General features: G+C 46.4%; 1 protein-coding gene across 6 annotated transcripts in view; it reads right to left on the bottom strand.

Moving 5' to 3' along the window:
• The window catches only part of GTF2E1 (general transcription factor IIE subunit 1), a 76,801-nt gene that overhangs the window by 15,953 nt on the left and 45,918 nt on the right, over window positions 1-14,930 (bottom strand). For 2 of the 6 annotated variants that reach the window (XM_027730341.2, XM_027730342.2), the window contains exon 5: window positions 11,212-12,962. In XM_027730341.2, coding sequence (XP_027586142.1) covers window positions 12,532-12,962 — 431 coding nt within the window. In that variant the 3' untranslated portion in view covers window positions 11,212-12,531. Of the gene's footprint in view, window positions 1-5,263; window positions 5,345-10,105; window positions 10,198-11,211; window positions 12,963-14,930 lie in introns of those variants that run through there. The other 4 variants (XR_005566338.1, XR_005566339.1, XR_005566340.1 and 1 more) reach the window with 4 other exon arrangements.

Raw genomic sequence — 14,930 nt, 5'->3', positions numbered from 1 at the left:
ACCTGGAGGGAAAGTCAGAAGCATGTACATTTTCTACTGCAGACATTTTAAAGTGTGGAAAGAGGATATTTTACCAGCAAGACCTTTTGGTCTTGGTGGGGAAGAGGAACTGAAAACCAGCTTGGGAATTTCAGGGCAGAGAGCACAGAACAATCCAAACCATGAAAATGTTCGTGCTTGTAATTGTAGCTGATGGTTTCAAGTGTTCAGCAGTAGTTGAAGGGCTAGTGAGAGGTTCCCACAGGTGCTGCACATTTTATGTGTGACTGTTTAAATTCAGGTTATCTATTAATTAACAGCAGATGTCTTTTGATGGCAAGTCTAGTCATGGCAGCAGTTAGAGTTTTAGCTCCTCGCTTAGAGAGGCTTAAGGTTGCCCCACTCTCCTCCCCCATCTTGTTCTAGCCATTTGGGCAAAGAAAGCTGTGCAAGGTCCTCCACCTCCATGCAGGAAGTCCCCTGCTGCCTATCTCTCCATCATACATGAGCTCACACATCAGTGTCAGAGTCTTTGAGAACAAATTCACCTGAGATCAAAGGTGATCCCAGTGTCCCTCAACTACAGCTCAACACCTTCCTTATGCTTTCCCACCATAGCAGATAGAAGCTCCACAGTAAAACATCGTTTTAATGTAATTTCCCAATTGTTAGAGACTATTTCATGAAGGTTTAGAAACAAGTAGAAGTTTTAGTGGAATTCAAAGAAGAGGAAGAAAAGAGACAACACTGTCCTAAAGGAAAAGCTCAAGTAAAGATGAGATGGCAAACATGTCACTGTGCATCAGTTGGAGCAGAGCAGCTGTCCAGCTGTCCCTGCTTCTACCCAGCATAGGGAAACAGGCATCTCAGCAAGCCCTAATGGAAAAGCTGTGCCATAATCTGTGTTACCACGAGTTTGCTTGGGGGAAAGAGCTCAGTTACACAGAGGTGTTTGGGCTTTGTTCGTGTGCAGTGCTTTCCTACCCAAAGTGGTTGGTTTGTGTGTCTGAGTCTCTGTGCTTTTAAACTATGCTCCAGAGTCATTTCACAACCTGCATCAGCTGCAGCAACTGCTACCCCTGCTCTCTGTGCTAAGGAGCCTGTCTCTCTGCTGGAAATACTTCCGACACAGATCTCTCTGCTCCCCATCCCTCTTGCATCCCCAACTCCCACTCGCTGGAGACAGGACAGGATCCAACGGTGCTCTGCCAAGTTATGAGCTGCCTGACAGCCACAATGAGGGAGAACGTTATATTTCAGAGCTCTGTCCAACGACTGCCTAATTAATCTCCATCCCCCACTCCTACATCCAGTACAGAGCGAGGATGTCTTGATTTTCTTGTTCTCCCGATGGGGAGAAGCTGCAGCACAGCAAACTTCCATGATTCACTCCTGGGCATTACGAGAAGGGACCTGGAGAGAGAAAGCTAATGCTGAGACACACCCACACCCCCAAAGCAAAATACAGGGATAAAAAGGGCGTCTCATGAGCAGGACTTCTCCTTGCCAGCATCCCTCTCCACTGCGCTCTGCTTGGAGGACAATTAAATTACACTGCCGCTTCCCTTTCATCGTGATCCGATTTACAGGGGAATTAATAGGGGCAGAGGAAGAGGCACACATGAAGCCAAAGCCAGGGCAACTGGCAGCTATGAGCCTTCTTGAAAAACAGGAAGCTTGCCAGGATGTCTTTATTAGAGAGGAGAAGGGGGAGAGAGGAAAGGGCTGCTACAAGAATGAAAGGCAGATACAGACATCAGCCTTGTTTACAGCAGGGATTTTGCACCAGTACAGCTAAACCCTTCAGTTCAAAATCCCCTCACAGGCATATGCCACCAGCACAGCTGGAAAAAAATCACAGCTGAGACTTGGTGGCTGCATGAAGAAGAAAGTCTGTGATACAAGAAGGGTGTTTGGCTCCCTTGATCATGTGGCTCCAGAGGTCTCGTAACACCTTTGAGTGGTTATTTCCCATTTTTCCCTAGGCTCTTCCCCTGAGCTCACGGGATCAATGCCCCCATGAGCAGCCTGCAGCAGCCCTCTCTGTTGCTGACAGTGCCACCCTGATGGTGACCAAGTGTCCCACAGTGCCTGTCACCCAAGTGGGGCAGCAAGTTGGCAGGTACTGTTGGAGACACACATACTTGAAAAGACAATAATGCAATAAAATATAATAAAATCCCAGCTTCTCACAGATCATTTGTCCAGGCTGTGGATGTGCTGCACTGCAGATGGAGACATGGGAGCTGGCTCTTGTAGTAGCATTTCACATCCAGGCTGGTGTTATGCTTTGGATGTCCTACTCTGCAAGCCCAGCCATCGCTGACATTACCAGCGGTGGTCCAGAAGCACTTTGGCAGCTTTTTAACAGCATGGAACCATAGAGATTAAACCATGGGGCCAGTGAGCTCTCTTCAGAATGCACATGAGGGTGCTTTGTGTACAGTTCTCTGTGTAAAGACAGATGGACTCCAAAGACATCTGGTTTGATGGCACTCCTGCTACTCCAGAGCAACCCACGTATCTCTGTGCCAACACTGGCTCATGCCCTGGGAGCAGTGCTGTATGGTGGCACTGGGACAGGCCTCTGCTAACTGGAAACTGGAGAGTGCAGGAGCCAGTGGAACAAGAACAAGGAAGGAATGTTTCCAGGTCCCTGCTCCCACTCTGCAGAACCCCTGCAGCACCTTTGCTCTTTGTTCTCCATTATGTTCCACATTATTGAGATTTTTCTGCTCACCTGAGTAGCTGAGCCCTTGGATGATCTTCCAGTGTTCAGACTGAGGAAAGAGAGAGAAGACATGGTGTCCCTGGGAAGCCATAACTCAGGTAGTTATAGTGACTACGTCCTTAAATTTACATCTCCAGTGCCTCTGGTGCTGGAAAGGCATGGTGATAGTTTTTGCATCTAATCCTCTTTTAAAGTTCACTTATAATAAAACTGTTGAGATGTACTGGAATCCCTCAGCTCATGTTAACTCCCTTCTGTATGGGGGATAATCACTCCAGATGGCAGATCATGTAACAGATGAGTGACTTCACTGTCATTTATCTCCACAGCCGGAGAAAAGCAACCCAGGTCAATGGAGAGTTTCTGAAGAAGCTTCCTGTGTATGGGCTTCTCCTTGACACCAGGGCAATGGAGGTGATGGCACAGCCAAGGACCAAAGGAAAAGACTTAATTGCCTGCTGGGGCTCTAGGGATAAAAACCAGAGGAGTCTGGTACAAGAGCAAAAGAAATGAGTCAAAAACATTTCTGTAGTTTGGAGATTCCTGGGCAGGAAGAATATGGTTCCAGAAGTCACAGCAGGTAGACCATAGCTGTAAAGGTATAACTGCTTCTCAGCAGCACAAACAGAGGAAATGTCAATTGTTAATTTCAGAAATAAAATTATGAATGGAGGGAAATTAGTAGTGACTTAAAAGTTACTTGCATTCAAAGAAGACAAGGATCTAAAAAATTCCATAGTGAGAACAATGGTGGGACTGTGTGTGTTACAAGCTAGCGAAGAGATGGCAAAGCCTGTGTATATCTGATGAATGAATTAGCTGTTAATTCTTAATTTCTATGCCCATCTCCTCCATCCCCTTTTCACCTGGGGCTGCCTCTTGAGGAGGCATGGTTCTGATACAGCCTTGTCAGTGGGACCAGTGGGCTGAATTAGGAGTCTGAGAACAGAAGCTCTTTTAAGGGGTGGGGGTATTATTCAAATAATAGGCTGGTGCTTTGTTTTAATTAACATTGCTTGCATTATGACATTAGGTCCCACTAGCAGGGCCAGCTTTGCTGTGTTGTCACTGTCACTCACAGTTCCACAACTGCTATACCCAGCACAGCCCTTTGCAGATCTGATCATTACCTTGATCTTGGCTGCACCTCATCGACCTGGCCTTTCCACACTGCCAATACAGCAGCAGCAGCCGCAAGCACAGTGTGATTTGGTCTAAAACGTAAGGGGGAACTCTCAACTCCCAGTAATGCTCAAGCAACCTCTAATTCAGCACCTAAATGGTGTATGTTGATGAAGCATGACTGCTGCTGGGGTTTTATTGAGGTGGTGCTGGCAGGAGGACTGTGGGAGACAGGCATCCCAGCCAGTGACCCTCTGAAAGCAACGGGAAGTATGCTAGGAAAAAGAAAAGGAGCTGGAGAAACTAATGTCACTGACTTCAAAGATGAAGGATTCTCTTTATACTCTGAAAATGACTGAATAAAATGACTGGTATCATTACTTAGCTAAATAGGATTTTCTACTTGTGTCGGATTATTTTAGACATCACCCTGATTAGCCTGATTGCTGTCGATTTGTCCCTAAGAAGTGTATTACTTTAATTTAGCCTTATATTGAGAAAATACTTTGAATTATTATACCATTTATTAACATGATTTGCTTTCTCCCAACAGATGTGTTAGCTTTGCCCACAGCCCTTGACACTTAGTTTTTGGAGTTGAGTTCACAGTGCTGGTTTCAGCTGTGGGCAGACCTGCCCTCTCTGTGAACACTTGTGAACCACCTGGTCATGAAGGGGCTCCAACCATACCATCCACTTAGTAAAAGAGAAAGCAGATAACCCCTCATACTTAGCTGAGCTACGGTCACCTGAGGGGCAGTTCACACAGCCCCAGTTCAAGATTGGCCTTGGCAGCAAGAGGGCAAACCCAGGTTATTAAATCCCATGGCCACCTAGGAGAACTGTGGCCCTCACTCCTTTGGTCATCTCTTGCAGCTCAGATGCACTGTGAGCACTCCCTCATTATCATCAGGCTCTCAGTCCTGCCAGGTGAGGGAAATGTTTCCAAGATTTCATTTAATACCTGTATTTAATCCATTAGTTCTCCCTACAGACCTCCTAAAGGCTGGGCTGTGATTAAGGAGGATGTAAGTGCCCTGTTTATTGCTCTCCTGATACTTCTTCACTTTCCTCTACACTTTTGCAGAGATTTCACCCTTCAGTTGTGCAGTGCCTTGGAAATGTGCGTGGGAGCCCCCTGCTCTGTCCCTTTGGGATGGATTGGAGAGTCCACCCAAGCTCAAGCAATTTAGCTCCTGCTCTCCTGTGAGGCCCTCTGAGATTCTGTGAGGAAAGTTAGCAGCAAGATGGACTGAGAGTCACCTGCAACCATGTTTTCTCCTTGATTCCTTGCCATTAAGCTACAGGCTTGTGCATCATCTGTTTTGTTCCTCCTCTCTAAAGCGAAAATTCAATACTTTTCATATTTTTCCTCTTCAAAATACAAGGGGAGGGCTGGGGGAAGTGGCCAGGCCAGGAAGGAAGGAAAGTAACCATCTCTAGCAGACTATGCTCCACGTAGAGCTCTTTCTGTTACTGTGTTCCATGAATCCTGCAGCATGGCCATGGCTCCTATAAAAAACAAAGGGGACAAGCATGAGTATCTGAATCACAACAGCTCTCTCTCTGTTTCTGCAGCTGTCACAGCTACAGCACAGACTGCACTGGTCTCATGGAACATTTGGCTTCTTCTAGTGCTAAAAAATGCTGGATTTCCTGTGCAGAGCAATCCATTGGCAGCTGTGAGGTCAGAACTGTTCCCATTTCTGCTTCACTGTTACATCCCCAGGTGCCCAAGTGTCTTTTGTATGGGACAGAGAAAGGTTCTGGTTCATTGCACCCTTCTACTCAACAAACATTATAAATAATCCCTTAGTGATGCATGATTTATTTATCTTCCAACATGGACTTACAGTGTTGATGCTCTTTTTAGGACCGAGTTAGACAAGAAGTAGTTTTTATGTCCACTGCAGTCTGCCCTACACATTCTGCAAACAGGGAGCTGTTCATCTCCTGTTCATCAGTTTTGACCACTGAACAAGCTGCTTTGCACACAGTATTCTTTTGGCTTGTATTGCATGTTTCTAATGGCTTTACTCACACCTTTCCTGGGGCACATCCCATTAGCATGTGAATTAGCCATCCCACAAGGAGCTCTGCCAAGCTGGAGGTTTTTAGTTTGTGGTAGCACCTGGTCCATAAGTGCACCAAAAGATGCTTATGCCCGCTGCATGAGGAGTAAAAACTGCAAAGAGTTAAAGAAAAACACACCCAACACTAAAAGCACTGAAAATGTGGCATTTTGACACGTGTTCTGTAAGAACCCATGTCTGCTGCCTGTGGAGAGCAGTGCTTTTAGTCTGGACTTCAGACAGGCTACAATGACAAGACAATTGTCTAGTTATCAAAACTCCTACTATCATTTGCTGCTCTTAGCTCCTACCTAAAACCGTACAAAAGTCCTTACCTGTTAATGCTCCCAAAGGTAGACATGTTTGAGGAGGGCTGGGCAGACCCCTGCATGGCTTTATGTGTTTGTTTCTCATACACAGACATAACAGCACACTCAAGTGAAATATTCAAAGAAAGAGGTACTTTTTAATGTGACAACTGAACTTGGCCTTGCAACTAATTGCTGCGAGGTATTTTTGCACCGAACCTTTCTGCATGGTGAAAGTGAGAGTCAGACCATTCAAATGGACCTGCAGGCTCCTGTAGAAGTTGGTTGCTTTTATACAACTTACGAAAGGTTGGCACACTTGGAGAATATTACCCTTCCTAATGGGCCTCAGAAGCAAGGGAATACACCAGGATAAGCGCACTATAAGCCAAGTCCCTCTTCAGCACATTGTATTTTTCCTTGCTTGGATACAGCACCCATGTGGCCTGGGAGAGTATGCAAAAGTGAAATTTCCCTCATGATGCACCATTTTCTAAAGGCCCTATTTTCCTCTAACTCCATTTCCCTCTTCTCTTCCCTGTTGTAATGGGAATAGTTTTCATCTCCTGACATCACCAGAAGGGCTGAGAGATGTTGAAAGCATACATCTTGGAAGAAAACACTGTATGGCAATGGAAGAGTAATTGTGGTGACAGGGCAGGGAGAGCAGATATGTCTCCCTAAAAAGATTTTACAGCCTCATTTGCATTAAAAAATGTTTTTTTCTTGTTTGAAGCAGCAGGAAAACATGAGAAATCCAGCAACTCAAAATATTCTCAAGGAACAAAAAGAATAAGCGGTAACAAAAAAGAAAATCAAACCCAGCCCCACCAAATCATATCTAGTTCAAGCAGCAAAGAATGGGTGAAAGGCAGTGACCAGCCTGGAGCTGATGCCAGTTCCATCCCCACTGCAGGAAATTAGGGGACCCAAGCCCAGCCGAAGCTTTGCTTTTGGAGAAAGCACAGATGAACCATTCATTAAACCTCTCTGCCAGGATGTGGTACAGCCTGAGGCAGTCATGGCTCAGATCTGCATGGTGCACCTCAGCATGACAGTGCCACATGTCCCAAGAGCAGACACAGCACAAGCCAGAGCTGCTTGGTGGTGGTGGTAAAGGACTTGAAACTTAATTTTAAATTGACATCCATGTGTGATCACAGATGGGTTGAGTTTATGAGAGCCCATCAGCACTGACGGGGAGAACAACCACCAGCACCTTTGCAAAAGGCAGGTGTGGATAATCTGACCAAAATGACCCAATCAATCACTCCCTCATATGGGACAGGGCTGTTTCAGACACTGCAACCTAAGTGTACCCAGGTCAGCTGGTTGCAACCCTTAATGGTGTTTGGAGTACCTGTAACCCCATAATGCGTGTTATGGGAAAAGCATGGACTCCACTAACAGTGCCTAGCAAACTTAACATTGGATCAGGCAGATTTTCATTGTCAGAAGTGCAGAAAATAAATGTTTAAGACTAGGAGGATCCCTCTACCAGGGGGAAATGAGCCAGGCTTCTCCGCTCTATGCACAATTTTAGCTCACTGCAAAATTAGCACTGCTCACCCTCCTTCTTCCAGCACGTAATGGGACGGCAGAGGCCGGTGATATGGATTCCAGGTGAAAAATAAGCAGAAGCAGTATGTCAGGGCTTTAATCACATCTATATGAGATGTGATTTTTCCTCCTTGCCAGATGCACCTTTTTTTGTACACAGACATTAATGCTCATGGAACAGCATTTGATCAGCCTTAATTTCCAGGCTGGATGCCCGCCTGTTTCTCTGGCTGAGCTGCCCAAGGTTTCCTGTGCTGCTGTGGCCAGCTCTGGGCAGGGTTTGCGCATTGGTGGCTGCGTGCAGCCGGGGCGAAGCACACGCAGGGTCTCTCTAACGCACTGCAGTGGAGCTGAGACGCTTCCGATGCGGCTGGCTCAGCCTCTTCACTGCCATCCCCGGCTGGCTCATTAGCATCAAACTGTTCAAAGGCATGGAAATTAAATTATATTTGGGTCACAAATATATTTTAAGCAAAAATACCTGTTATATTTAAAGCATCTCATTCAGAGTCTCTCTGTCTGCTGCTTCAGGATGGTTGCACAAATATTCACTGTTCTTAATGTTTTTTAATGATACAGCAGGTGCTTCCAAAATCTGATTTCTGTTTAAATACGAATTAGGTTCATTCTCTCTATCTAAATGCTGGTAAATAAGAAACCACCTTCTGGCAGCTCATTTAGGTATCCCAAACAGGCAAAAGCCCAGATTTCCCTGGATAACTTTGAAAGAGAGAGAAAATAGCTCTGCTATAGTGACAGAAGTGTAGTCCCAAACAGCACAGCCGGTGCTCTGCTCTCTGCTTGCTACGATGGAGCAGGCAGGCAGCTTTCCAGGAGCACCAGCACTCAGACATCACTCCCTACTGCCACTCCTTTTAGCAGTGGCCTCTCCATGACTTTCTGTGCAATTACGTCTTAAACAGATTCAAGCATCTGGCTACGCCTCCTATCAAGACTGTATGAGTGATGATCTCCTTGGACTTTGTAAATATTGATCATTATTCTGGAAGCAGCTCAGCTCCTGGGCTCCTGGAGAAGAGGCTGTTTTGTCTCACAGTCAATACACTTTAAACTGGAGTGCATTGGGATGCTTTGGGATCTTTGGCTGTCTATCGTCAGTACTCCCAAGCCTCCTGTGAACAAGCCTGGGGCATGGTTACCTTGCCCAGGGCTTCCAGTGGGATAAGGCAATACCAGTTCTGGGCAGCCCAGAGCAATTATCTGCAGTACTGAGTGACACCTCCCTCTTCCAAGGGCAGAGCCCACAGCCTCCCTTGTTTACGCTGACACATACCAGAGCAGAGGAACGGGGGTGCTGCTGTTTCTCCTCCACAACCTGCCCCCAGACAGCCCGCTGGCCTGCCCTGCTGCTGACATGTCTTTCCACCTGCTCACAAACTGTCCATTTCCCTAAAGGCTTTGTCTTGCATTTGATTCCTGAGACAATTTTCTCTCTCCTCCTATGGAGGCACAGTGGGAGACAGAGACCCAAGCACAGCAGGCTGTTCCCCCCCAGGCCCTGTCAAACTTCACAGCATGCCCTGGCACTGCAGGCATCACCGAGGCATAGCTCCTTAGATGTCTCAGGGAGGAGGTGATGCTATTTTTCTGCCCTCCAGGATTCCTCCAGGGGAATCTTCAGATCTCTTGACTCTCACAGAGCAAGTCTGTTCAATCTGAGTCTGAAGGAGAAACCAACACAGGAAAAGTAGAGTTGGATGGAGGAAGCCAATTTTCAGAAGCTTAGTAGAAAAGATTATAACATTCCTGTTTTCCAGGGTTGACAGTGTACTTTCCCTCCATCAACAGCTTAACTGATCTGCTCTAGCCTGCTCTGTGCTCGGCCACGGAGGGCATCACTCTACTGCAGTTTCCTTGAGCTGCAACAGGAGCAGGAACAGAGGCAGCTGTTGCCCAGCTGAGAGAAGTACCTCTGACCTTTGGGAAGAGAAGCACGAGCAGCCTGAGAAATGCAGTTCTCTTTCCAGCCTTGGCCTCTCAGATTCATAGAATCTGCTGAGTTGGAAGGGGCCCACAAGGATCATCGAAGTCCAACTCCTTGACCTGCACACAGCAGCCCCAAGAATCACACCATGTGCCTGAGAGCATTGTTCAAGTGCTTCTTGAACTCTCAAATATCACTCGTCAGATAAAATGCACTTCAAGCCGGAAGCAGATACAGCACCTGGTTTGAATGGGTTTAGAACATTCACCCAGGAAGGCTTCAGCACTCGACCGCACTCACAGTGTTATTGGGTTAGCATTAATGCAGCACATGTGGTCCAGCAGGCAGAGGAAATGGCTGGGCCTTCCTCAGAATTGATGGCTTTATCCCTTGCATTAGCACCAACCTGCTGGCAGTGCCTGGCTTTGCTTGCAGAGGCTGTTCTTTCCCTCCTGGCATGTGTGTAGAGCTCTGCTTCAGCTGCAGGAAAAGAAAGAGGACGCTACTGACTGTATGTGCTCCTGCTCATTCAAGCAGAGCTTGTCACAACAGGGAAGTAGCAGTGTATGGACAACAGCCTGAACCGGCTGGTACGGAGCAGAGCAGCCATCCTTTCGAATCCAGGAGCTGTTAGAGAGGGCAGGAAACACTGACGACATCTGCTCAAGTACCTTGACCTTTCCAGTCCTCCTGAGGGCTGCATGTGGCAGACGAGAGATGGACGGCAAGCCCTAAAAACCAATTCCCTCATGTGCAGGACATGGCTTGCTGAATGACAAAAGCTACAACTCCTGCACAAACCACAATTAAATCTGTTTATTAAGTAGACACACTACTTTATAGATGATTATGCTCCATGTTTCTTCACATAAGCTTTACTAAACCTACAGTTTGATTTTGCAAACTAAAAACTCAGTATATAAGTCCTGGTGAGTTATGAGCACAAGTAGTTGTACTGTATTCAGGATTAGTTCTCAGTGTCTGTCTGGCTCCTTATAAATCTACCTGCTTTTCTCCATTGTTAAGATTGAATTCAGTTAGATTAAATCAAGAAAGAACGGGTACAGCACATTTTTACTGTTAGCTGATCACTGAATCTAACTTATCAGCTCTGTGACTTGTTATCTAGAAGCTTGATACCAGATCTTGGAGGTTTGTCTACACCAGAATATCATTTTAATTAGCAACATGATGTCTGTGAGACCTCTACCATCAGCTTTCACTTAAGGAAGAAGAAAAGGAAGGGAAGTGCTGATCAAAATGGGCCTCCTGTGGCACCAGTTAATGAAACATTCTTCCTGGAAGTGCAGGAGATTCCAGGAGGCATTCAAGGAAACTCTAGTAAGGAGAAAAAATGTGCAGTGGGATTTCAAATAATCCTTCTCTCAAAGGAGAGCGCAAATTGGGTTTTTTTCTTGAATCAAGTAAATCAAAATGATAAGCAAACAACATTCTCAACTAGGCACATGACAAACTGAAAGATGACAAAGGGGAGAAGTTTATGTTTATTTATTCCTCTTGAAAATGACTTAAAAGAAAATTTAAAATACTATTTAAAAAAGAGGGGACTCAAAATATCAAGAAGCTGAAAATCAAACCACAAAGGAGGCATTACAAGGTTAGCAGAACATAGAAAGCATAGTTAGTATAAAACAAATTTACAGTCTCAGTGAACAGCAAATTTGTGCTGCCCATGTAAGTGGAACAGCACGTAATGCAGTCTCTATCCTCTGGAACACGGAATTCTTTTATCATTTTGTTTTATTGTAGTACTGTATAGGAAAAGTCAACAATTTTAAAAAAGCAACATTTTCAATTGAAAGAGAAAAACATTACAAACATTATATTGCTCTATAGGCACTGATAAATGTTTTTCTGTGGTAAAAGAATGTGCCAAAGCAGAATTCAAAGTTGTATAATTCCTCTTAAAATCATACAGCCCTGGTGAGATTGCAAATAAAAACTAGTTATGCCATTTCTCTGGCACTGCCTGACAGCAGCCCTGCCCACTATGAACTGTTTGCAACACTGGAGTTTAGACAGGGCTAGGCAGAAGCAACAGGCAACAATACTGGAAAATGAAGGTATCTCCTGGTAAGTCAGAGCACTCTGACAGCTCAGAGCCATGGAGGGCATTTGTTACACTGACAAAGGGTGACTGTGTGTGCCTGCCAAGGCTTTCACTGAGTTTTTCAGGTTACACCTGACCTTGAGGTTCTGAGTCCCAGTAAGGAGTGAATGGGAGCAAGAAAAGGTTGCTGCCTATGGGCCTGCTTAGTAACAGCCACTCTGATGGCCAGTGGCAGCTGGCAAACTGGTCAGCTACAAGCCTTGCCCAAGCTTGCCATCAGCAAAGTGCCTCCCTCTCCTCTCCCCTTGCTGATCACAGGCAGCTGTATGTTACTTACGCCCTCCTCTGCAGAGCACTCTGCTCGGACTATGGAGCCCTTATGTCCTCTGAGGGCAGGGATGTAGACTTCACTAGGATCTGCAACAAAAAACAACTCTAAGCAATTGGGGAAAGGAGCTGCTAGGGCCTTGGAGAAAGTTAAAGCAGTGCCTGTGCAGCGCAGCCTGAAACAGATTTTTACTTTGCAAGCATCTTCACTTCTGAGATTTGTCCTTCCCTACCTGTTTTGGCACATGCAGCTTTCCTGCTCCCCTGCTCTGGTGAGCAAGATGCCTGAGATTAGCAGTGCTGAGCCGCAGTGTCCCCGCACACAGGGGAGGAAAGACGCGCTTCAGTCTTCTGTTTTACTAGGGAGTCTCTGGCTTAAAAAGTCACTTTTTAAAAAATGCCATGGGAGGAATGAGTTAATCAAACATGTCCTCAAACATGCGCTGCCCCATGGCAATGTAAACCTCTTTCTCCTCTGGCGTCATCTGGGCCACCAGCTCAGGGCGCTGGCTCACTTGGCTGTAAGAGTGTGGGCGCCCAGCCACTGTGACAGTGGGGTCTTCTGCCACCACCTCAAATTCTTCATCCTCATCCTCCTCCTCCAGCCCATACGTTGTGGTGGCTGTGGCAGCAGCGCGGGGAGGGGATTCCTCCTCTGACTCGCTTGTCTCGCTCTCAGAGTCACTAGCGTTGCCACCGGAGAGAGGAGCGGTACCTCCAACAGCGACTGTGGAAGCAGAAGGCGTCTTCTTCTCGTGGATAAGCAGGGCACGCATCACTTCCTCATTATCATCCAGTGCTGCCCGGCTCTCCTCACGCTCCTGGAAAGCATCCAGATCCCGGCCCCCTGCAAGGAGACACAAGGCAGTGGTCATTTCTTCACACAGATCTGCGTGACAGCCCTGAAGGTTTTCTGAACCTTTATTATGACTACCACTGAGCACAGCTGGCCAAGTCACCCCTTTTCTCTAAGCCACCTCCTCCTCCACCTTGAAAGACAGACATAGTTCTGTTTTTTTTCATAATGGCAGAACAAGTACTGACATTTTCTAGGAGCTGGGAAGCCTGGAGTCACTGTGGCTCCCTGCTGGAAGCCTTGGCCAGGAGCACATTGCAAGCAAAGACAAAAAACGCATGATAGGCAGGCACTTGGAAAAGACTGCCCCAGGGAGGTGTCCAACTCAGGCACTACAGTGGACCAGAAAGCAAAGCAGTCCTTCGGAGCTAAATCTGGGCCTCAGATATCCAGACCATACAGCTGACACTTGTCAGAGACAGAACAAGTATCTTACTGTTGTTTCGCAGGTGAACGAGCACAGGCCATTTCCTTTTTGTTCCTTTGTTTCCAGGTTGTCTGACCACAACCTGGGGGACTTGGGGAGATGACCAAGACCACAAGGTGCTGCCAGCGTAGACCATAAAATACAGACCCAAAACCAGGCCCTGTCCTGCTGAGCTACCTGTCTATACGGATTAAGATGGAGAAGCAAATGGGTCCAGGCAGACAAGGAATATGCGAAACCATGTTTACAAAACAACATTTAACACAGCTGTGTCTGGTAAGGTCAGAGGTGCACCTATCAGGCAGGAAGCGGAAAAGCTCATTAAAGGAACATGGTGGTGGGATGGAGCAGGATCTATTTCATAGAGCAGATGCAGCTCACAGCCTTCAGCCAAGCTGTGCAGCACAGCATGGGAGGCTGTGTTAAAACAGCTCCTGCTCTCTAAGCTGAAACAGCCCAGACTGTCTCTCTGGCTCCCTACATGGACCTCTTATTTGAAGGGGACTTCAGTGTCCCAGCTAACACACATGGCCTGTGCTCCTCTTTCAATAAACTTGGCTGTACAATCGCCAGGAGGGTTTGATATGGCTTGGGTAGGCAGTCTGTCTGCAGTTCATGGATTCAAAAGGCAAAGTTCTGCTCAGAAAGTAGCATTCCACAGAAAATCTTTCCTAATCCTACATTGGATCAGAGGACTGTGAGTTCACCCATCACCAATAAAACTATGTGCAGTGTGGAAAAAAATTTAAAAAAGACCAGAACAAAAAATGAAATATGGAGAACTCTGTGTAAAAACAAGGCCTAAAAAGTAGGACAGGTTCCCCGTGGCAAACTTTCTGTCTTGAACCAAAAGATGCTGCCTATGAACAACTGCTGGAACTGAGGGGATGGCATTCTGCCTTCATACATTAACACCCACTTGCCTGCTCCTCCAAGACATGGACCCTCATGGTTTCACCACCCCATCCAGGCAGTTGGCTCCCAAGCCTTTCCCTCTGGGGGTCAGAAATGCACTGATTACATTTTTCAATTTCAGATGAAAAAGTTCTGTGAGGTAGGCAAACTAACGAAGTAAGTTCTGCACTTAGCACTAAAAGCCAGGGGAGTTTGTGGTTACTTCTTTCCTGTGGTAAAATAAAGGCCAAAAGACCCATCCCTAACTTCACCAGACTTCTGTTTTCATTGTAAATAAAGTTCTAGTAATGGGTGATGGCTACAACTACTAATATTAGAGCACTGCCAAATTCCTGAAAGAAAGGAAGAATAAAGGCATCGTGTTGGCAGCCTTGTTCTCAGCTCACTGCTTGTGACTGTGGAGCATAAGAGGCTATGGGAGACCATCTCTGTGAAATAATATCATACCTCATCACATTGAGACCTGTGAAATGACAACAGCCTTGGGTAGGTCCACAAAATCTGACTTTGTGGCTCAGGAGTGGGACTGTCTCCTGCTTGCAAGAACCACTCCTGCCAGATCCATGCAGTGAATCTTCTCTGTCAACGGTCCCAAGTTTCTGTCCTCTCTGTTTATG

This window comes from Pipra filicauda, unplaced genomic scaffold, assembly GCF_003945595.2.
Source record: "Pipra filicauda isolate LSUMZ 115617 unplaced genomic scaffold, ASM394559v2 scaffold69_size3009148_pilon, whole genome shotgun sequence".
NCBI classification, from domain to species: Eukaryota; Metazoa; Chordata; class Aves; order Passeriformes; family Pipridae; genus Pipra; species Pipra filicauda.
This window is presented reverse-complemented; position numbering and strand designations above follow the sequence as displayed.